Raw genomic sequence first — 25445 nt, forward strand, 5'->3', positions numbered from 1 at the left:
CCTCAAAGAAATCCTAACGACAGCATACAGGTGAAGTTGCATGTTAATCATGCGAATCTGATATAACACTAGCCACCAATCTGTGTCATTCTGCAAAACGTAAGTAGCCTGGCATTTTGTCTTTCTTCTGTCCATTTGTCCATCAACTGAAAATGGAGATGATAAATTTACAACATGAAATGTCATCATGCTCAACTGTCAAATGCTACTAACTTGTGTATACAAACAGTCAATCGCATTTTAATTCACTCGCTGTCAGTGGTATTTCATTTTTGATAACCATGTCAGTTTCATAAAAAAGTATGTCTACTCCATCAGTGTGCAGGTTGTTTACTTATGTGTTAAAATTGGATTGATCGGCGGTAATACATTGTTCATTTTCGTTCATTAGTTCAAGATGTATCATATCGCAAGTATAAAATATGTTGTCACTCACCTATTTCGCACCAAAGATGATATTAATGGGTGACCCGGGAACCAGGATAGTTGCTTCATCGCAAGCGAAAGTTACTTCCGGTATAGACGGTGGGGTCGTTTCCATTTCTATTTCGACATCCACACGTTATTCAAAAAATACAATTACTAGTGGAATTTGAAGCTGGATGATTCTTCTAAGTATGAGAATTTTTACAAACGTGCGCTTTGCATAAAGATGTTTTTTACAATTCGGAAGTTTTACCTTCACATAATCAACCTTTGACGTCACATTTCTCAAATTATGAAAGAGGTGTGTCTAGCTTTGTTATCCTTCTTTCCATTGGTTCATTTATATTGTGTGTGCCATCAGAAACAACGTTACAAATGCGCGTAGACGCATCCTCCCTGTTTTCTCCCCGTTTCCTGACCATGTTTTTGTTGGTGTTTTGGATGTCTCCCCTGGCTGGATATCGCTAGTGTAACCGTGTACAACCAAATCTCGGATATGTATGCTCTTCTGTTAACCATCATGAGTTAACAACTGCCACATCGTCTTTAAGGGAAGAGCTACGCTACACCTGTCGTAAAAATCGACTGACTGTCTGAACTCCTGTATGAATACCCTTCACATTTACAACGTTTGTCAGTGAACATTTGTTCACAATTTCCCTTTCGTGTATGTCCTTGCCTTTCCAATTATACTCCAGTGACGTCCACTCACCTGCAATTATGAACCCAAGTGATTGCCCCGAGTATTTCACTTCCCCACTGCAAAACAGCTGCAAATGAAAAGATCCACATATAAACTAAGGCTGCCATCTGTCTTTTTTCTGTCACTGAAACGGAAATGTATTTAGTTAACAGGTGCTGATTCTTGCTAAAGAACGTGCAATTCGGAGTACAGAATATTGGCGATTGCTTGATTCACAAAATATGAGAGTTTTGGATGACACTGATTGTTCAGTAATGACTACAGACACTCCTGAAACTATAACAGTACATTTACAACCTACCAGGATTTTAAGCGAAGTATGTGTGTTATTTATTTTTAATTATGACTACATTTCAGTATAATCGTCAGTGACTGAAGGGATGACTTAAATCTAGCCAGGGTCCATGTAGGTAGCAAAAGTACTGTAAGTCCCCATGGTCACCAGTACAGAGATCTACCTTCAGTTGTTGTCGATCTATAGCGTGTGTCTTCTTTAATGAACATATTATAGTTTTTCATGCTAGTTGCGAATAGCACTAGCCGGGACAAATGGATCCTCTGTATAAGTCTGTTGAACATACATTAACATTTAGATCACATTTCTTTACGGACCCGCTACACGGTTTAGAGGGTATGACGGTTTTCTTGTAATCCATACAAAACTGTATTTTTTTATGAAGATACAAATGACGAAGTCAAGCAGTACGAAAACACACGTGAGTGAACTCGCTTGTAGGACGTGTGACGAATTGCTCAATTTGTGTCTTGGAGACTTGTCATTCAACCGTATTTACCTCTTCTGGGACGATCGGCATGCCTGGAAAACTTGGCATGAAGTTATTCGTCACGACATCTTTGGCTGTGATGAAGTCGACAACCCCTGGAATCAGCTGCGTGTACAAAGAGGATGGTTAGTAACTCCTTCACCTCCCTTCAGCTTCACACCTCAAAACATGCTCACAAACACGCACAAACATCATACGCACAATCACACACGTCAGAACTCTCGACTTCGCGGACAAATATGCAAAGGAAAGACCGCTATTTGAACATACACCGCCCACACCTTTATATGAGAAATAAGAATAAACTACCTCACAGGGGCTTGTATGAAAATAATACGTCCTGGGTCCTGCAAGCGTACATTGATATCATTATACGGATCAGTAATGAACAGTGTACCAGGATCAAGCCCATGTGCACCTCATGCTGTTTATGCCTTGAACACCAATCACAAGTGTATTTAAGGTAACTCTAACGCAGTCTACCCTGGTTAAACCAACAAGAGAACTGAAGAGTATACACAAACGTACACGTGACTTGGTCAACACTGTGACTTATGTTAAACGGCAACCCATTGTGCAGAATGTTCCATCTATGTAGAACACGTACACCACATAACCATATACATGTAAATGTATTCTACAGGTAGAATATTCATAAACATAAGAGGTTGTTTACCAATGCTTCCGAAGGGTCGATGTGGTCAATAGTTCCACAGCCAACGGAAGTCAGGACGAAAGATCCACACAATTCCTTTGACGAGGACGGCATGTCATTGATGAACTCTGCCTCGCCAGAAGCCTAGATGAAACATTAAATACATAAAATACATATGGTGTGACCAGCGAATCCATGATTCGGACAGTCAATACAAGTAAAATGAAGTACAATGGTGTGACCAGCGAATCCGTGATTCGGACAGTCAATGCAAGTAAAGCAAAGTGCAATGGTGTGACCAGCGAATCCATGATTCGGACAGTCAATGCAAGGAAAATGAAGTACAATGGTGTGACCAGCGAATACTTGGTTCAGACTGTCCATACAGGCAAGATGAAGTGCAGACTACATGGTCCATCCGAGCTGATTGGAATGATGGAATTATGGGACGGGTTACAATATAAACAGCCTCAAAAGGTATAATGTGAGGGTAGTTTGTCAAACGCCATTCAGCAATACTTGAACTATCACGACAGTCTTTAGTTAAGCGGATTATAGAGGCACTGTGACAGTGGGATGAGTACAATTCTATAGCTATGGCTGAAACTATCCCAGCTAGCGATGGACGAGAGTATAAGTATGGACACACCTGCAATGGGGCAGTAATTTTTGGCATTGGTTGCTTGAGAGGCCATTCTGCCTTTTGCTCTGGGAACTCTCTCTGGCCCTTGGATATTGGACGTTCCAGAAGGACCCCACCGGACTTCATCAACGGCGTCTTGGACTCGCAGATGTTGAGGATGAACTGAAGAAGAATTTGGATGTATTGTTGAATAGACTTACGGTCCTTCGAACATTCCCACATCTTGTCACACACACATTGAAATCTCTTTTTTTTTTTGTTCATGTCTATACATGAGAATTAACCCTGAAGACACATTTTGCCACTGGCTCGGGGCAGATAGTGTTGGACATTACGCAGTTACCAGTTTAAATGTCATAAATAGAATGGCGTCTTTGTCTTCAATACATTAGCAGGATTAGCCCTGTTATCACTGCTATGACAGTTAACACTGACACAGGAAGATTGTGTAAACAGTTGGTCATTACGCTGGGGCAGTTAACAAATAGTTTAAATGTCATAAAGCCTAGATCCGTGTTTGTAGTGATAGTCAAATCTGCAAATACAAGTTTTATCTGCTCTATTCACTGGACACGTTCAAATCATTAAACGCGGCTAGGTTCTGTTTCCCCCAATGGGCAGTCCAGTCCTTCAGGCAACAAATACGTTCTTATTGGTCTATGAGAAGCCTATGGAAAACGTTCCATTCCCACCTGCCAGAGAAACACTCCATGCTCTTACCTTGTAGAAGAGACTGACAGCCAGGTTTCTCCGGAACTCAACGCTTGCTAGCACTTCCTCGTAGTCGGGGTTCAACTCTGCTTTAAGAGATTCCAGGGCACCTATTCCATAACAAAGTAATCACAACGATATATGACGTGTGGGAGGGTCAGTGTGATAGATCCTTTCACAAAGATGATCAATAGTAGATGTTTTAAGTTAAAGATTCACATATCTCATACCATACAGTCATCGTTCGTCCTTTCCTTTCATAGAGTGATTACTGGTCTCAAAAGCGCACATTATCAAGAAATTCGAATCGACTGCTCCACTGAAATAGTTGTTACTAGTTTGGGTTTTTTATATTCGTTACACCGACGAATTCGGTTCGATCCTCCACATGGGTACACAGTGTGAGATCCTATTTCTGGTGTCCAACGCCATAATATTGCTAGGATATTGCTAAAGGCGGCGTAAAAACCAACTTACTCACCCATGAAGTTTCATAATATCATGGATCCATAGCCAGTAAACAAGTTTAGGAACCTACAGATCCGTAAATATCATATTTGTCAGATTTTGCTTAGGGCTCACATGGGAGGTCTTCACCCAGAGTCGGAGTAAGTGACGGAGACTCCAGTGTGATCACCTGCTAGATTGCCACTTTTTGGTGGGTGAAAACTGGATATTTGTGGATGACGACCATACACACTCCCCTATGTACACATTGCAAATTGCGGGAAACAGATATGCTGCCCACATCTTAAGAACTTACCTGTACAAAATAATAAACAGCTACGTAAAATAACTGCAACTAATATCACAGTGTAAGAAATATCTGCCGTTAACGAAGTGCATATCACTAATATTCCCCTACCGCGCAGGACTGCAGGATCCGTCAGACACTTCCCTGTCATGAAGTCCTCTGTCTTTGTGGCATGTATCTGTGGGAACAAAGTGATACATGACGGGCATGTTTTTTTTTGTTTGTTGTTTTCTTTTTCTTTTTTTTTTCTTTTTTTTCTTTTTTTTTTTTGGGGGGGGAGGTGTGGTTTTTTGTTGTTGTTTTTTTGTTTGTATGGTTGGTTGGTTGGTTGGTTGTTTTTGGGTTTGTTTGCTTTTTTGTATGTAAGTGGGATTTAAAAGCTAGAAGTTGGTATGATGAAGAACAGCAAAGGTTGTACATAAAACGCAAAATTTTTATTCATGTACATATTACGTTGTGTTTCACTGGCTTGCTAACAGCTTTAGCATCCTGTTCTTTTTCGGGTACGAAGATATAATGATGGAACAATACAGCTTACGTATAAGGTGTATATTCGTATATCGAGCAGAAAAAATTATACTTTTCACAGTGCTTCTCTCTTTTTTATATTTTATATTTCCCAAAGTTTGTCACAGATGTGTCTGATGCCTTGTCCTTAAAGGACATATATCTTAGTAGTCGGTCAGTCCTCCGTTTCTCTGTATGCACTGCTGAATTCGGCGCGGCATGGAATCTATTAAATTGTCTCGGTAAGTTTGGGGTAGGTCCATCCATGTCTGGTCAATAACATGACGCTACTCGCGGATGCTTTTGGGTTCCAACTTCTCACCTTTGTCCTTTATGATCTGCCACACATTTTCTATTGGATTTAAGTCTGGTGACGCAGCGGGAAAATTTAATAAGGTCACGTGATTGGCTTCCAGCCAGGTCAAGGTGTGAATTGATTTGTGGATTGTTGCATTGTCTTGTTCAAGTTGGAATGGGATTCAACGTTGACCTGTGTGGGAATCTAGTACGCCTTCCTGTAAAATATCACAGTATTTGCGAGAATCAAATCAGCCCCCCATCTTCAGCTGAGGCGTCACACCGAGTTTACTGATGCCACCCCATACCATGACACTTGGAGAAAACTTCAGTGTCATTTTCAAGCACTTTCCTCCCTTAGACCACCTCTTCCTCGTTATTCTGTAAAACTGAAATTTACTCTCGTCTGTGAAAATCACATTGGAAAAATCCTGGCAGACAAACTTTCTACACCATTCGAGTCGTTTAGCCTTATGGTCATCTGTCATCAAGGGGATGACAGCAATCTGTTTGGAAGACCAGTTCGGATGCAGCACAGCGAGGCGCGCGACCCTCCTCCTGTCCTTAGGAGCCAGGCTCGAGCTACGTCCCGATCCCGGCTTACGTCCTACGCCAACTCCTGCTTCGATTCTTTTCAAAAGTCTGTAGACTGATGCCCAACCAAGGCCTGACTTAACTGATCTCACGCCGGAATCACACAATGCCTGAAGTCTACTTCTTTCAGTCATATTTACCATTTCGTCCATTCTGTCGTCTGCTAACAAGGTCACGTGACCAAGCCGAAACTGCACGTAAGGGAGATAAGCGCTTGACAACATGGGAAGAGAACTCCAATAGCCTATTTTAGTGTCCGGCGATCTATTCGTGTATATTATCAATTTTCCTATATGTAACACGTCTCTCATTTTTTTTCTGCTCGATTTTTTACTGCACTACAAATATCTCACCACTGCGCTACAGCTTTGACTACAGGTAAGCTGCAAATATTAATACCACCACTAACGTCTACAAATACTTCTATTACCACTACTACAACAACTACTACTACAACTTCTTCTTCCACAGCCATCACCGGTGCCATAACACTTCTGGTACTTCTACAGCTACTTGTATTATCACTTCTACAGCTACTTGTATTATCACTTCTACAACTACTTGTATTATCACTTCTACAGCTACTTGTATTATCACTTCTACAACTACTTGCATTATCAGCTTCTACGACTACTTTATTATCACTTATACAACTACTTGCATTATCACTTCTACAACTACTTGTATTATCACTTATACAACTACTTGCATTATCACTTCTACAACTACTTGTATTATCAGCTTCTACGACTACTTTATTATCACTTATACAACTACTTGCATTATCACTTCTACAACTACTTGTATTATCACTTATACAACTACTTGCATTATCACTTCTACAACTACTTGTATTATCAGCTTCTACGACTACTTTATTATCACTTCTACAACTACTTGTATTATCACTTATACAACTACTTGTATTATCACTTATACAACTACTTGTATTATCAGCTTCTACGACTACTTTATTATCACTTCTACAACTACTTGTATTATCACTTCTACAACTACTTGCATTATCACTTCTACAACTACTTGCATTATCAGTTTCTACGACTACTTTATTATCACTTATACAACTACTTGCATTATCACATCTACAACTACTTGTATTATCACTTCTACAACTACTTGTATTATCACTTATACAACTACTTGTATTATCACTTCTACTACTACTTGTATTATCACTTCTACAACTACTTGCATTATCACTTCTACAGCTACTTGCGTTATCACTTCTACAACTACTTGTATTATCACTTATACAACTACTTGCGTTATCACTTCTACAACTACTTGTATTATCACTTCTACAACTACTTGCATTATCACTTCTACAGCTACTTGTATTATCACTTCTACAACTACTTGCATTATCAGCTTCTACGACTACTTGCATTATCACTTCTACAACTACTTGTATTATCACTTCTACAACTACTTGTATTATCACTTCTACAACTACTTGCATTATCAGCTTCTACGACTACTTGCATTATCACTTCTACAACTACTTGTATTATCACTTCTACAACTACTTGTATTATCACTTCTACAACTACTTGCATTATCAGCTTCTACGACTACTTGCGCTATCACTTCTACAACTACTTGCGTTATCACTTCTACAACTACTTGTATTATCACTTATACAACTACTTGCATTATCAGCTTCTACGACTACTTGCATTATCACTTCTACAACTACTTGTATTATCACTTCTACAACTACTTGTATTATCACTTCTACAACTACTTGCATTATCAGCTTCTACGACTACTTTATTATCACTTATACAACTACTTGCGTTATCACTTCTACAACTACTTGTATTATCACTTCTACAACTACTTGTATTATCACTTCTACAGCTACTTGTATTATCACTTCTACAACTACTTGTATTATCACTTCTACAACTACTTGCATTCTCACTTCTACAACTACTTGTATTATCACTTCTACAACTACTTGCATTATCACTTCTACAGCTACTTGTATTATCACTTCTACAACTACTTGTATTATCACTTCTACAACTACTTGCATTATCACTTCTACAACTACTTGTATTATCACTTCTACAACTACTTGTATTATCACTTCTACAACTACTTGCATTATCACTTCTACAACTACTTGTATTATCACTTCTACAACTACTTGTATTCCCACTTCTATAACTTCTACCACAACTTATACTTCAATGACCACCGCTGCTGCCATAACGACGTTCACAGTTACTGCTATAACTCACCGTGTTTTTATCAATTCCCCCATACACCAGGGAAGGTTTTCCGAGCACTTGGAATTTCGATGGCTCGATAGTGACCCTGAACGCAGCATTCACGTAAGCATGGGCATTCTGGAAGATGAGTGTAGCACATACGTTAACAAACAACACATTGGAATATTGAATGTTTAATGCTTACTGGATTAACTTTAATTAGGGGTATCACATCACTGAAATATACCTTTATCTTTACAGATGGAAGTAACAAACCTGTGATCTTGGCATGATCTTGTAAGACCGGAATCTGTATTTGTCCATCTGCTTGAACAGCTCCACAGACGTTATGATCTTCCCCGCCATGTCCAAGTTGAGGGCGAGGTTGGTCAAAGTGTGAGACTTGACACTCCCATCCTTACTGTCTGAACATGCATAACATAACACCACGTCATACATACATTGTCTCATAAAGGCACGTGTTGTTGTTTTTTTCATATTGGCGCAATATTCTAATCACAGAAATATGACATAACCCAACTTCAGGTCGGAGCAAACGGCCGCCCGAGGATATGGCTGTAGTCACTCACTCACCCCGCACATGACGAGCAGTACCAAATGTGTGCTGCATGTTACTCATGGCTATTGTAACCCACACCTATAAATATTCGTGGAATGTATAGATACAGACAGCGTTTCGAGCATCTATCACGTGGCAGTGTACACACCCAGGATGAATATCTTGGCCCCTGCGGCCTCTAGAGGGGTGAAGACATCGGAGGGGAAGTCGGGGTGGCCGTTCTTGATCATCAGATTACCAGCCCAAGACCCGGCCTGGAGGGCATACAACATCATTTAGAGTTGTGCACGCACAACTGGCGAAGACACATACCTACCTCCAATCATAATTTGTAGTTTTACCATAAGCTTTAGTAGCTTATGCTTAAGTTTACATCAAATAGACACGTTTTACTTGTGTATTCCTTGATTGTGGTGTCCCAGGAAACGCCATATACGGTTGTACTGTCAAACTGTACCATGCATCGATTCTAATCGTCACATTAAAATGACACCCAGGCGTTTCTTTTGACTAGCATTTCCAGTAAAGGTAATGACAGTGAGTGAAAAGGTGAACACATAGACAAGGTATATAAGCCGACGATTACATTTCTGACGAGGACGTTGCCGATCATGAGGAGGTGGTTGGCGATGCCGCTGAAGTAGCTGTAGCCCTTGTCGTCGGCCCTCTTCTGCAGGGCTTCGATCAGGTCGGAGATGGACAGGCCAGCCCCGAACCTGACGCTGTTGGCAGAGGACTAAACCACAAAATGAATGTTAGTATTTTGCCTTAAAATATCTTAAAGTGTTTTTTACTTACGAAGCATGACATGCTGTCTGGTACCTGTAAGTCAGCCTGAAGACCACTGGGGACAATATGGTGATACTGGACGCAGCTGAATATCTACATGTAAGACCGTTACGACAACAAATTAAAAGTTTCGGAAATGTGTAATGTGTATCAGAGTTATGCTAACTCTTTGAACACTCCTTGTTTATTACTTCGGTCACTGGATCGTTAGTTCGACTCAGTTGTCTTCAGCACGTAGAAAGTTGACACTGAATCAGTTCTACGTTTTTGTGAACAGAACATACCTCGATTTTGTATAGCTCCTTTACGTCGTGTAGGTCCACAAACACGTCGAAAGGCCCTTCATTCTTGTATATGCCTGAAACACGAGTAGATCATACTGATCATGTGACATACTCTTCAGAAACATGTTCACCTAAATCAAACAAATAGTGTCACTGCCGTTCACGGTGTGGGAAGTTGTTTTTGCCACATGGAAATAAGGGGTAAGTAGAAACTACTGAGTATTCACAGTGTCCACATGTTAAGGTGATGCTGATGTAATAACTATAACACCAGAATTCAGATATGCTATGGTCGGCGTCTTGGGTGTCAGTGACTTCACTTGGACATGCCAGAAGCATAGTTCCATCCCCATAATCTCCTCACAGCGTTCTAGGTCTGTAAGCTCCTGTCAGTGTAAGTGTGTTTCGACACAGTGGTAAATGTCTGTGTTAAAGCCTACAATTACACACCTCCCCGTAGCCTCACCACGGACTCACCCACTACTTAAAGCCTCACCAGACGCAGTGTTTCCATGCACAAGTCGAATCTTTGCTCCTTTGTTGGTTTGAAAAATTCGAACCAGGTTCTTGAGAGTCTGGGGTCGGTACCAACTCTTTCCACCCGTCTTGACCAGGAACCCGACACTACTGGAAGACCCATTAGCACTGGAGCCATTGGCAGAACTTCCATTAGCAGCAGAGGATCCGTTGGACGAGTCGCCATGTCCTTCACAAGCTTTGCCAGTTCGGGGACAGATTTTCAGATCCTGCAAATCAAACACAAGTCAGTCAGCAACTATCTATATACCAGAGATTTATCGAACTTCCCATCGCCATAATACAGACGGTCATACAGATTCATAAAACTAAAAGGTAATAAGATATTTAGACCCAAAGTTCAATATATTTCTTAAGCATTATTTTTTTCTGCTCATATTTTGAAAATAACCCAGTGCCTTGAAGGACAGCATGTTTAACCACTGGCACTCGTAGTGTTTCCCGAATCACAGCCAAAGGTTACCAAGAAATGCTAAATGAAACATTGCTTCTCTCGCGAAGATCTACACTGTGATATGCAAACCAACTTGCCTCAATGTCAATGCATGACGCACCAGGAATGGTGGAATCCTTAGCGAAGGATTTCATGGCGTCGAGGATGGGCCTGTACCCGGTACATCGGCAGATGTTGCCTCCAAACTGATCCTCGATTTCCTGCTCAGTTGGGGTAGCGTTCTTCTGTAAGATTCTGAAATGTTGATGTTTCGAAGTACAGTTATTTTTAGAAAGTCCTGAGAGCTCTTTTACAGACACAACACGTATCCATACATCTTCATGACCACCACCGCTGTACAGTAGCCACACACCCATACAGTATCCCAGTAGCTAGCCATACATATTCATGACCATCTCCGTAGTATAGATGCCACATCCAACCACACATATTTTTTATCATTCCTTGTGTACAGTAGCCAAGCCAACCATACATAGTCATGACCATCCTTGGTGTACCGAAGCCACACCTACTCATATGTATTCATGACCATGCCTGCTGCACAGTAGCTACACTTATCTATATATTCATAACTATCACCTGCTGCACAGTAGCTACACTTATCTATATATTCATAACTATCACCTGCTGCACAGTAGCTACACTTATCTATATATTCATAACTATCACCTGCTGCACAGTAGCTACACTTATCTATATATTCATAAGTATCACCTGCTGCACAGTAGCTACACTTATCTATATATTCATAAGTATCACCTGCTGCACAGTAGCTACACTTATCTATATATTCATAAGTATCACCTGCTGCACAGTAGCTACACTTATCTATATATTCATAACTATCACCTGCTGCACAGTAGCTACACTTATCTATATATTCATAACTATCACCTGCTGCACAGTAGCTACACTTATCTATATATTCATAACTATCACCTGCTGCACAGTAGCTACACTTATCTATATATTCATAACTATCACCTGCTGCACAGTAGCTACACTTACCTATATATTCATGAGTATCACCTGCTGCTCAGTAGCTACACTTATCTATATATTCATAAGTATCACCTGCTGCACAGTAGCTACACTTATCTATATATTCATAAGTATCACCTGCTGCACAGTAGCTACACTTACCTATATATTCATAACTATCACCTGCAGCACAGTAGCTACACTTATCTATATATTCATGAGTATCACCTGCTGCACAGTAGCTACACTTACCTATATATTCATAACTATCACCTGCTGCACAATAGCTGCACTTAACCATATATATTCATGACCATCTTTAGCCATACATTAACTATACTTTTCCAAACATCATCCCAGGAGTACATTAACCAAGCTTAATCATACATATTCATGGCCATCCCTGGTGTTCATTAACCATACTTACCAATACATATTCATGTGACCATAACTGTGCACAGTACCCTCACTTACCCATACATATTCATGACCATCCCTGTGCACAGTACCGTCACTTATCCATACATATTCATGACTATCCCTGTGTACAGTAACCCCACTTACCCATACATATTCATGACCATCCCTGGTGTACAATAGCCACACTGAGTGCCGTTGAACTCTGCGATTCTCTTCTGTATTGGGTGGAATCCATCTTTGGAGTTCCCCAAACCCTCCGTTGTGGTGATCTTCCAGCCGTCCACAGAATAGAGGGGACACAGACACTGGAAGTGATAACAAACAATATTAGTAATACACGGAGCCACTTTTAACCGATGTTATAAATGCCAAGATTTACAAGTTTAGCTGTTCTTACATGACGGTTCACTTGTTGATATAATTGTTGCTTTACTTTGCAATAATGACACCTCTTGATTGATCGCTGGGTCGATTGATCGGTCGATTGATTAATTCATTAATTCATTGATTGATGGTTGGTTGGTTGGTTGGTTGGTTGGTTGTTTGGTTGTTCAAACTCTGGATTGTCAGTATACAAATTACCATTGCCCTGATATCAGTGCATCGACCGGTTTGGAAATACAAAGATACAACTGTACTTCAGCATAAAGCAGTGGTTTCTTACACTTACAGAGTTGATAGAAAACGACGTGTCCTTTCCGGCGCTGTGGTCTGGCTTCGTGACGGTGACAGCGCAGCAGCCACACCCTCCCTCCTTACACATCACCTTGGTCCCTGGCAGACCCGCGCCGTCTCGGATGTAGTCGTTGAGGGATGTCGATACGTCATATTCGCCGGTCACTATTGTCAAACAAACCCAAACATACACATGGTCTCTTTGCTTTCTTTAGCGCATTAAAAGTGATGCAATGCATTTCTGTATTTTTGTATCCATGAAGATTATGATTAGAATTTTTTAGAAGACCATGTTTATCTAAACTGCCGACTCTGGGGCTCGCAGGCTTGGATTGTCTAGTCCATACTCGATTAATAACAGACCACAGCCATATAGCTGGGATATAGCCGAGTATGACGCTAAACAAGAAACAAAATCTATTTTGTTAGACATTTGTCATCAAGCTTACAACATTCAAGGCCGTGTGAAAACCTTTGAGGACTCTGAATGACCAAATATGAAGCATCAGTGACAAACATGATGGAACGATTATTTACAATTTATGCTGCGATTGATGAAGCAGAAATTTGCCATCGGCTTTATGAGTGCAATGTTGGCAGCAAAAGCTGGATGTAATAACATGGTCTGTTTGTGAGAAGCATACCTGTATGTTGGTGTCCGTTGATGGAGAAGTTGATGGGGCTGATGTCCTCAGTCCTGTGAAACACCAAATGAATACTGACATGAAGAAAATGTACACAGAAAGGACTTTCAGGGATCACTACGCATGACATACATCCATGTCGTACAGAGTTCATAATGAATGAGTTTTTTTATGTTGTTTTTTTGTTGTTGTTTTTTGTTTGTTTGTTTGTTTGTTTTGTTTTGTCTTGTTTTGTTGTTTGCTGTTGTTGTTTTGTTTTTTGGGGGGTTTTTTGCTTTTGTGTGTGTGTGTGTGTGTGTGTGTGTGTGTGTGTGTGTGTGTGTGTGTGTGTGTGTGTGTGTGTGTGTGTGTGTGTGTATGTGTGGTGAATTATTATTGTCATCATGCTGCAGTAGAAAATATTTCATATATGTTTGCACTCGTGTTCCCGCAGGCTATAGATTGACGTTCTTCTAACTGCAGTAGAGCAGCGACTGACCTAGATTTGAGACGGTGTCACGGTAACGCACAGACAGCAAAAGAAAAGACAGCGTAATATGAGCTATTGACTGCATTATTTGCTCAATACTATGCATAAATTACGATGGTTATGTGAATTCAGACAACATACCGAGAGGTAAGACACTGCGTATTAGTATTGACCAGCAAGTCGATGACAAGGCGTCGGGGTTTTAACAGGTGGTCTGAGCAGTTACGAGTCAATATGTTTAGCATACAGACGCTTTCGTTTCCCACTCTCTACAAAATGTTTATCCCAACTGATATGTTCTGAATGTTCCCTAGCAACGAAAGTATTAAATGATATTCATTTCTCCATAGTATTGAAGCAACAAACAGTTCTGTATAGGTGACATAGTTTGGTGTGTGTCAAGGACGAATAATCTGTTTCATAAACAAAATTCCTTCCAATTCAAGAATTACTCACTCCTATTCATATTTAGCTGTGTACATGCGGACATTGTTCGATGAAGCGATGAACAAGCGTTCATACCGCGTTGGCATTCTTTCGGTGAGTTAAAGCCAGTCTTGTGAATGTGCCGTGACGGCTTTCAGGGTCTACCTTGGACTTCACTCTGCAAACAGGTCAGCCAACAAATAGTGTGCTACTCGAATGACGGGACCCTGCAGAGGTTGGGTTATCACTGAATATCGCTGTACATAGTCAAGCAGATGAGACGTGTTTAACTGAAAACAAGCTTCTGTCTAAGAAGCAATAACTGAATAGAGTATGAGTGAATCCGTTTTTACGCCGCTATGTTAAAACGCAGTGCAGTAGACGCTAGATGCACAAGAGAACCACCAAGCCTTCAAAGTCCCATGAACCAGTGTGCACGTCGGCTTGTTCAGCTTGACCTGACCTAATCTACATATGTATGGCAAGGGAGGTCAAATGGCACAAAAGGCAGGTGGAGATAAATTCATCACATACGGGAGCAGAGAGTGTTATTAATGTTTAGTTCGTGCGAAACACGCTTACGTGGATTCGTTACAGGCCATATCGGAAACATTAAGCCATCTACTGCTTTTTAAAAGTAAATTAGGAAATTGCTGACCATTTCTCGACATATAGATGTCGAACAGCGACCTTGTCTCAGCTGTTCGGGCATGTTGACTGTCAACTGACAAAGGTGCACAGCTTCAGTATAATAGACCCAACTAGTTGTAATATGGTCACGCAATGCATTAGTACTCACTTGATCAGGTCAAGCTGAACAAGCTGTAACATCTATGTTGGTTGGCAGACTAGTTAAGCAACATGAAATGCTGTACGTTTATCGGTGAATGAAAGCTCATGAAAATATTGTCACCTGCTTGTTTTGATGTTTGGAAATTATACCATGGCGCACACGCACGCACGCACACCGTTCCATAAACATACTGAACTCGATCGCTATTATATATTACTTTCCGAACCACTGTCCACGAAACATTTCACTGACGATGGGTCGAGCGCCACATCAAGAGAACCCATGTTGACATGTCAGCTGGTACAGACAGCACGATTCTACAGAAGTGGTTGTACAACTGCCAGAAAAGTGTTTCATTTCATTTTGCTAAATTACTCATTTTCCATAACAATTTTCATTAAATTGGTGAAATCCTAAAATAGTCTAAAAAAGCCAGACTGACCAAAAAGCGCCAGGGTAGTTTGTTGATGCTGATTTCACTTTGAGATTCACCGCAAAGGGTGACAATAAAACTTAAATGAAATATACAAATATGCACAAGAGTATGATTTGGATAAACTCAAGATTTGTTAACAATGGAACTTTGATTACGTGTGGACAAATGACGTTATCATAATCACCGCCACACCCAAAGACAGAAAATGTTGATGATGTAGCTGATGAAACAGTTACTTGGTAAACGTTGAACTTTTTAAATATTTAGAATTAATGGGAACAGTAAATAGAATAAAAGCCGTAGCGAGATGCGTTTTATCAATGTTTCTGCGTGTCTATTGTCTGTCCGCTAACACAACCCGTTGCTTGACATGCCTGAGCAGGGTGGCTGAGTCGATAAACACCAACAACCTTGAACCTTGGACCGGAACCTAGCCAAACAGCGTGACTTGCACATTCTGCATACTTACACTCAGAGAATATGCATTCAGAATAGCCTTGACGTGCAGACGCGTTTCTGTAAAATTGCCGCTCTCACATTTTGCATGTTTATTTAGCGTTTATTAAATACCCCTCTACACTATCGTTCCCCAAGTAAACGAAATATTAGGAGGTAGTTAGTATAGTGGCTGCATGATGTCGGGCCAGTCTACATACTCCATGAATAGCACAGTGAAAAATGGGTTAAACCACAAAGGGCGTACTAATTCATGTTGCACATTGTTGTAAAATAATAGGTATGTCTTTAATGGCTTGCTAATCGTTATATATGACACTCACTCATGAATTATGGATTCATATACTGACGGTTACAGAATGGCAAAACACCAGTGTCTAAATGGATTCATTAGAAAACATTCATTACAGACTGAAAAAGTTATATTTACCTTCTCTTTGTGATCTTCGCACACCCAAGGACTGGCATTTTGCAAATAGTCTGTGAGCAATGCGGCTGTGTTGTCACTGCCTGCTGCAGACAGTGTAGGAATGTCCGGATGTATAAGCGGTCTTATAAATGGGTATATGCGTGCACACTGCTAACGACCGGCGCAGCGTATCATTCAGGTGTGATTCCTGTCGAGTACCTGATCAGCTTCCCCTCCGGTTGATGGTCGGAAAATGTTCGTCGGAAGGGACCTCAACAGTGACGGTGCAATATGGGCTCAGCTGGTGACTCAAAACCTATCAATAACTCAAACACGTGAGCTTATATACCGCAGTGTTTGCTGACTATTTTTCTGAAGCTTCAAGCTTTTGCAACACAAAACGGTCTAGTCGGTGTTGGTTGACAGTGTTAACGGTGGGATGGCCTCGAACCAATAAGGGACATCCCGGACCATCACCCCGGACGTCTTTATGCCAGCGTCTTTAGCGGCAGTTAGAAGTTGTAGCAACGATAACTATACTATGGATGAAAACCTTCTTTAATATCAGGGAGATACGTTTTGGTGTGATTTCTAGAACAGTGTTTGGAATCTTTCGATGTACATAGCTACCTGGCGTTTACTGATGTTTTAAGTTTTTGAGGTTAGTTCTTGGGTATTTCTCCCTGTCCCCGTACATGCTGTGGTCGGAACTGTCTCGGACGTGATCTGATTGGGCTGGTTTGGAGTGAAGTTTGAATGCGGAGTTTTCATGCTGTTAGATTCGGGTAGTGAGAGGACTGACCAGCGTACGTTGGTGACGGTGAACTCCGATAATTAGTTAGTTGTGACCATGTTATGTACCGCCAGCTATCATCAACTCATCAAGCATTACCATCAGACAGAATCCCACTGTGTGTGCCACAAGCGTGTCAATCTGATCTATAGCAACGTGTAGATATTGGCTTCACCCATGCTATTGCGCTATTCAAGCTTGATTGTAAACTGATTGGGTGGCTGTATGATTGACGGCCATCTTTAATGTGTCTGTTAATATTAAGATTGTGATCTGACGACCAAGTATATCGATCTTTCAATGGTGTAACTCCAATATATGTCAAAGATCTATATCAACCCTAAGTCTCCGTGTATAACAAACACTCATTTTCATCGTTTTTACCCACACAATAAGTAGTAACTGTTGCTAAGCAGCTTCAATTTGGTATCTACTTATATAGCACACAGACACAATACACCTTCAACCTGTTAACTGACTGTAGCTATGCACCTTTACGACTGTACCTAATACATAGCTGTCATTGACCCAAATAGATACCTCTATATGCCTACACTATACGGCATGAAGCACCTGTACAGTAATGATTGACAGGGGAAGCATATCAACATTGCACGGCCGGTGTTGCCAAATCAATACCAACACTTTCCCCGTCTGAGTTCAATGCGGCCGGCATTGTAAAGTAACCGCCGTGCAGTGTGTGACGCTTCGTCAGAGTCAATCCATACAGGATGTTGTATATATTCATCATCTAGTATGACGTCTGTATTTATGTAGATACTGTATGAATAGTTAGATTCGAAAGAAAAGATTCACATTTCATTTACTTGAAAAAGAACGATTTCCATATATGCATTTATCTTTTATTTACATTGTTTGTACAACTCCACAAGATCCCTGTGTCCTACCTGTTCTTGTGTAGAACCAAGAAACTATCTGAGTTTGCTATATGGCAGTAAGGAATTGAGTTTACATACATATACATAAACTGAATATTTTTTCCTGCCGTAAGAAGGAATGCCCACCGATCGCACATGTCAAAATAAATGTGAAGCAAAGTCAGTTGTTCATCCGGAAAAAATATCAACACATAAAAATCCAAATAGGGAATGGACTTGGCCATCATTTTTGTCACAAATTCTAGTATGTCACATTTGAGGCTGCCCTAATCTCTCTGACAGCATTGCTAAGGCCACGGATGATGTAACCTTATGACAAAGCTTTGTTCCTCTGGAGATTTGTACAACATGACACAACAGACCAGGGTCTGGGTTACCTTTCCTTTCGTAGTGTTCTAAATATCTGAAGTTGGATTGTGACTAACAAACAAAGGCCGAATGGATCAAAGAATGAAATATCCTCTTGCGATTGTCATGTGGTGAAACAATATATAAAACTATAACATATAATATAATATCCGAACTGGACTAGGTAAAACCATCTTCTATTCTGACGTGGTACGAAGCTCCTATGGTGAAAATCAGGCTGAGGCCATTCGGAGGTCCTGGGTTCCATCGTCACAAGTTTCCTGTCAAATTTGATCGCAAAACAAAAATTACAAAAGATGCTAAAATGTTTGCTTGAGTTAATTAAAAGCACGATAGAGCTTATGACACTAAATACGGATTATTTATTGTCTGTTTATTGTGGCAAATGTTGTCAAAGGTACTGCATTCTGTAACAACAGATGGGACGAGTGGATCTGTCGGTGAACATGCTACATTGTACTCTGATGGAGGAGACTGGCGTTGAAGGCACACTTAGACATCATTGTTCCTATCCTAATATGCAGTCACTGCTTGTCACTTCTCTGGACACTGTTCTCTTCCTTAGGCGCAGTCACTGCTTGTCAGCTGCTCTCACGTGTCCTCGGTGTCTTTTCAGTCTGTATCTAAGTGTATGCACACATTGCGTCAAGCTAGCACACACCCATTGCAATGTGCCCAGGCTTTGTGTTTGTTCAGTAACTGTACTGCAAACAGTTTCGTTTCGTTGGGTAAGATTCAACAGGAAGATTATCCTTTTCGTAAAACAGTATCTAACGAGATTGAGTGAGTGAGTTTAGTTTTACTCCGCACTCAGCAATATTCCAGTTACATGGAGACGGTCTGTAAATTATCGAGTCTGGACCAGACAATCCAGTGATCAGCAGCGTGAGCATCGGTCTGCGCATTTCCGAACCGATGACATGTGCCAACCAAGTCAGCCCTTTTGTTCTGGGAAGGTACAGGGGTCATGCACCAGGGAGTCAGTTTTGTATTTATACATGGACGTATTACAATATATGTTTAAACATTATAGGGGGGAAGTGGGAGGGGGGGGGGGCTGGGAAGTGGGGTCACTGTTTGTGCATGAAACGGAATGGACGCAACACTTATTTTGTAGATACTATTTAGGGAACGTCGTTCATATTGTACATGCTTCTCCATAAAAATCATCATCACCCCACCCCCTAAAGCAAAACGTATGAATGGTCCCATAACTTAACATTTGGGTGAAATTGCTGGTCGTGGTTGTGAAACAGGCAGTTGTTATTCCGACCTTATTTCTAAACGAAACTAGCCCCCATACACTCATAAGACATACACTCACTGTATGTCAACGAAATCGAAACGGTCGTCGTCACAATCTGGGGCTGTGCCCATACAGAGAATTCAGTATTGTGTGCTTGTCCATTGTTCTGAAGGTTTTTTTACAGCATTATGCAAGACCTGCAGATGTAGCAGAAGTGGACACTTTGAAAGCAATATGGAGTGCGCATCCAGAAGACTCATTCTGACATGGTTTAGTCGGACATGTGTTATGACGCCACACCACTCATAGTGACGCAGGACATAACGACGTAGCCAGGTCTCTGTTTTGAAGGAAGGGGGGAGGTGCTTTGTTTTTTGGGGGTTATTTTTGTTTTGTCTTGTTTTTTCCAAAACTTCCAAAACTTCACTTAGAATCGGAGTCTATTACGAGGGCGGCTCAAAATGTTCTAAGCCTAACACAGACAACTAACGATTTGATCAGATTTTTATATATCATATTTCCACATAATCACCCTTGTCTGCAATACACTTCTCATATCGGTGTTTCAGGCGCTCAGTTCCATGTGCATTGAACTCTTCTAGAAGTCCTGTCCCTGTCAAATACTCGCTTACAGCAGATCTGAGCTCGTAATTGCCGGCATAGCGTTTCCCACGGAGATGGTCCTTCAGTTTTGGAAATAGGTGAAATTCGCTCGGGGCCAGGTCAGGGGAATAATGAGGATGAGGAAGTTCCTCGAAGCCACATTGATGTACTGCAGACATCGCCAATCGAGGTATGAGACGAAGCATTGTCATGGAAAATCAGAACTCCACCCGTCAACAAACCATGGTTTGAATACATTTCTCTACAGCTTCTACTGTTTCTTCATTAATGGCTATAGAGGGCCGCCCACACCGTGGGTCATCATCCGTGTCCAGCCAGACTTGAATAAAGCAGCCCACTTCTTTACTGTGGAGTATGAAGAACAATAATTCCCATACACCTTCACCATACATGCACGTGCATGCTATTCTGAATGAATACACGTGTCAAAAACTTTATACCTGCACGCTGTTCCATCTCTCATGTATGCTAGAGGGACTAGTTCCTGTCGAACTAGTTGATCTATTTGAGTAAAAAAACCAGGAAATGCTGATGAAGAACACTGTCCAAAAACACTCCTAAGATTAGTTGGTGTCATCAGTCTAGAAGGTATGTAAGCTTGGAACTTTTTGACCAGCCCTCTTAAGTTTTCCGTTGGCACACATTCGTGGAATAATATAGCCACCGCAGGTATGCTCCTAAAACACATAAGTGTACAAACTCATATTCAAAACAGTGTATTGAAGTTTCAGGTGTATTGCTTTACGACAGTAAACAGTCTTAACTATGCGATCATCCCATCCCTGTACTCACTACACGCTATCAGAAATGGTCACAATTGACATATAAATCGAGGTTTTAAAGAAAGCGTAAGGATAATGACAGATAATTACAGGTATATTTCAACCAGAGATATGTAAATCTAGCTTAAAATTCAATCCAAGTTGATTCGATTCGACAAGCTTGCGGGGGAATCACCGAAGTGGAAATTGTCTAAAGTATCAGTACTGAACATCATGTTAGCAAATGAATAGCCCAGGAGTTGTGTAAACAATAATGAAGAAGTTGACATCCATAACATTTTTCTTATTTCTGAATATCAACTTCTACATGCCTTTGAAGAACCTCCAGCATACTACCATCTGTGATAATCCCCCGCGTATGTATGCATCTTCATCACTGATATCCACCTCTTACGTATACCACGGGCTTCACTGACACATTGTGTATTTTGCAGGCTTCATGTGTTATCCCATGAGTTATCCTAATTCTCTATCGTACTAAGGTTACTAAGGTTAACCTTAACTCCATTCCTTAACACTGCAGTAAGGTTACCTTAGTGACTTACGATCACCTTAGCGCTTCCTGAAAGAAGGCCCAAACAAGTAATAGTTATTACCAGAGTTTCCGAGTTGTATCGGCAGGTATCAGGACGGTTTTGTCCGTGGGGTCCATCCGAGGCGAAGCCGAGGAAGGGCCCCACGGACAAAACCGTCCTGATACCTGCCGATGCAACGAGGAAACTCTGGTAATAAGTGACTTACATCTCATTAATACCGAGTGAAAACAATATATATCTTTATTAATTCTCAAAACATTGTTAATTTCCACAACCATATTTGGGCCCCTCCAGCTTTAGTGAATGAAATCTGTAGTACTACGAAAGTTTTCGCAAGTCACTTGATTGGCTCATTCAAAACGCACGAGCATGGCGTTCCTGCACGTGCAATTTCCAGGTACAAAAGCAAAACACGTGTTATACCTTTATTGAGCCATGGAGTTCGATAAGGATGGAGACGAGTTGTTGTCTCAAATTGACTTTGAGGATAGAGAAGACTTTGAACTTACATCTAGTCAAGAGCGACGACGCTTTAGTGAACCAGTGACCGGTGAATTTATCGAAGCTTTGCATCAAAATCGGATTCCTCAAAATACACAGGGGAATACTAAATGGTGTGTCAACATATACAACGTGGGCGAAAAACAGAAACACACGAATAGCTCAACAGGGGACAGCTGCAAGTGAGCGGTATGTATTTGTACCTCCTCTCTCTGCAGAAATCCCCGCAGACGCCCTCGACTTCTGGATGTGTCGGCTTATTTGTGAAATTAAACGACAAGATGGAACCGTGTATCCCGCACTGTCGGTCAAAAATATTTGTATTGGTATATGGCGCTACTTGTGTGACGTGTGCAAGAGACCAGATCTAAACTTCATGGATGTGAATAACCACGAATTCTGTAACTTTCGTGCCACTGTTGATGGTGTAATGAAACAAATCAACCAAAAGGGTACTGGATTGTCTTCACGCAAAGCAGAGCCTGTCACGCCTTTAGTTTAGAGGAAGAAATGTTGTGGGCCAAGGGCACATTTTCTTCTGAGACTTCTAGTGGTTTGCTACATGCAGTTTACTTCTACAACTGCAAAGTTTTTGGAGTAAGGGCGGCCGATGAGCATGCCAATCTGGAAGTGAGTCAATTTGAGTTTGGCCGGTATTCCGTTGGAGAATACGTGCGATTCATTGGGCGTGTCACGAAAAATAATCAGGGCGGGCTGAAGCAATGCGGAAAGATTCAGTTCAAGTGAGTATTTACCTTACATGTATACTGAGACAGGAACACATGTTCTGTCTTAAATGTGTCTTAGTTATTATTTCGAACCTTCAAAAGTGTTTCGACGTATAAACCCTAGAACTGGGCACATTTAGACCAAAAGGCGTTAAGACGACAAAAGGTAGTTGCGTGAAAAACTCATTAGAAAATATTTAATGGGTGAAAACATTTTCGTTTCGACAGTAAATATATCAATTACATCCGAAGTTTGAATTGAAGTATGTTTATACGATTTTAGTCGCCAGGAGTGAATATATCAAGTGTTTGTTTCAGGGATATCAAGCAATACGCTCAACCTGACAACCCACGATGTTTTGTGGGACTGCTCAAGACCTACTTGGCAGTAATACCGACCGACGGTCCCTTCTACAGGCGACCTCTGGCAGGTAAGGACGGAAAACTGCGATATTCACAACAGAAAGTTGGGATTCACACATTGCAGAAAATGTTCAAGACCATGTGCGAGGAGGCAGGTCTACATGGAAGATTTACTGGCCACTCCGGAAAGGTATAATTCATTAGATTTCATGACTATTTAGTTCATGAAACCCTTGTACTCGACAAAAAAGTTAAGAAACATTCCCAAATCCAGTTCTGAAATGTTAAGTAGATCATAATATGAATTTTAAGTTTTTGATATTGAAAACTGGGATGGTGATTAATCGTTTTTTCTCGTAGTATACAAACTTGAAACCATTCAGCTAACTCCGCAAACTGAAAGTGTTTTTGGTGTGCCAATAAAACATGTATGTTGTAGAAAGTCAAATGGTAATTTCTTTCGTCAGGTCACTTTAGCGACAACCCTTTTCAACGCCAAGGTAGACCAGCAGCTCATCATGGCCACAGAAGCAATGCTGTGAGGGTTTACAAGCGCACCTCTGAGGAAATCAACAAGGAAATATCTGACAAACTCCAACCACCTCCACCTAAGAAACCAGAAGGAAAACAAGCTGATGTCCCTGTCGACGATGCCGATGCCGACCACGGCGAAAATAAGAGATTCCAAAAGTGTTGTTATCAAATGTGAAAAACCAGACGGGACATCCTTCGAAATCGTATTCTAAATAGCACTGAATAAACGAATAAACCGTCTTGACTTTTCAGTTTGTTAGAAAGTTATGGTCGTTGACTGATTCAAGATGTTTTCAATTCAGTTTGTACAGATATATTTGGCAATGTTATAATAAAATAATTGTTTCAACATCTTGATGACGTCACGATATAGCTTATTGAAGATTTTCGAAAGTGTCCTTGTATCTGATATCAGGACACTTTTCAAGAAAGTGTCCTGATATCGATAATTAACAGGACACTTTCATGAATGGTTGCCCCTGGCAACGAGGTGTTAGTGGGATGTAAGCACAAATACATACACACTTGTCTCTGTAGCATTAACTGATTATGTAACATTTCTCCCTTCCATTACAACAGCACAGAATGTATTTTTCTTTGTGTTCTTTACGCATCTTTATTTCTGACAGTCAGTTGTGTCACATGTTAATATTTGAATCGTATACAGATTGTTAAATACGTGTGTTTCTCTCTTGTGTAACCCATGTCCCTGTTCTCTGTAACAATTGCTGTTATTGCAGGCGTTACTTTCATCCTTAACTAAATCCACACCCATTACTCGACGACAGAATCAATTCAGCAGTCACACTGAGGTCGGATAATCAACTAGCTCGACATAAGCATGGGTTTGGTGTGGATTTGAATATGATCTCACAGGAAGCAAACTGGAAATGCGACCTTTCGTCTCAGGGGTGACTAGGGCTCATTGTAACACTGAACAAAGGGTTGTGGATATGAGGGAAGACCCAGACAGTGCATGCTAGAACTGAAGATCCCCAACAACTACGCCGATGTCCTGATGTGCTCTCTCGACAGTCATGGGAGCCGCTGAAAGAGTGAAACATACATCTAATAACTATTTGAAGTAACAAGATGAACTCGAGAAGAAGCACAAGCTAATCCACTCTTTCTTCCCTTGCTAGCACGTTTCGACAAGCACTAGGAACTCCTTAACTCTTGGCGTAGATGTCATATGCCTGGCAACTCTAAATGTCTCATCCGTTGAAAGAGACAGATTTTCACTCTACCAGGGTACATATACTGGACAAACTTCAACGCATATAGTCTTAGTGTGTGTGAGTTTATACCGCCTTTAACAACATTCCAGGAATATCATCACAAGGGATACTATTGATGGGCTTCGCAGATTGTACCTTTTAGGGGCTATAGAACACGGGTCATCAGT

At 40.9% G+C, this 25445-nt stretch overlaps 2 protein-coding genes and 1 pseudogene across 2 annotated transcripts in view; 1 reads left to right on the forward strand and 2 right to left on the reverse strand.

Annotated features, from left to right (window-relative positions):
* Positions 1-16857, reverse strand: part of LOC137285286 (uncharacterized) — a 39682-nt pseudogene extending 22825 nt beyond the window's left edge.
* A 5492-nt stretch (positions 16858-22349) lies between these two features.
* On the forward strand, positions 22350-23186 carry LOC137284043 (uncharacterized). The gene is made up of 3 exons (XM_067815700.1): positions 22350-22464; positions 22634-22741; positions 22867-23186. The coding sequence occupies exons 1-3, from the start codon at positions 22350-22352 to the stop codon at positions 23160-23162; spliced, it is 519 nt and encodes a 172-aa protein (XP_067671801.1). The 3' UTR covers positions 23163-23186.
* A 1444-nt stretch (positions 23187-24630) lies between these two features.
* Positions 24631-25445, reverse strand: part of LOC137285306 (uncharacterized) — a 52299-nt gene continuing 51484 nt past the window's right edge. Inside the window, exon 34 of the mRNA XM_067817640.1 lies at positions 24631-25087. Coding sequence (XP_067673741.1) covers positions 25020-25087 — 68 coding nt within the window. The 3' untranslated portion in view covers positions 24631-25019. The remainder of the gene's footprint in view (positions 25088-25445) is intronic.

This window comes from Haliotis asinina, chromosome 5, assembly GCF_037392515.1.
Source record: "Haliotis asinina isolate JCU_RB_2024 chromosome 5, JCU_Hal_asi_v2, whole genome shotgun sequence".
NCBI classification, from domain to species: Eukaryota; Metazoa; Mollusca; class Gastropoda; order Lepetellida; family Haliotidae; genus Haliotis; species Haliotis asinina.

Bases quoted from the DNA above. Each gene is read 5' to 3' on its own strand.
- LOC137284043 (XM_067815700.1), top strand. From the start codon at position 22,350: ATGGAGTTCGATAAGGATGGAGACGAGTTGTTGTCTCAAATTGACTTT. The intron at 22,465-22,633 runs GTGAATTTATCG...CTCTCTCTGCAG, and splicing joins CTTTAGTGAACCAGTGACCG to AAATCCCCGCAGACGCCCTC. The intron at 22,742-22,866 runs GTATATGGCGCT...ATCAACCAAAAG, and splicing joins GGTCAAAAATATTTGTATTG to GGTACTGGATTGTCTTCACG.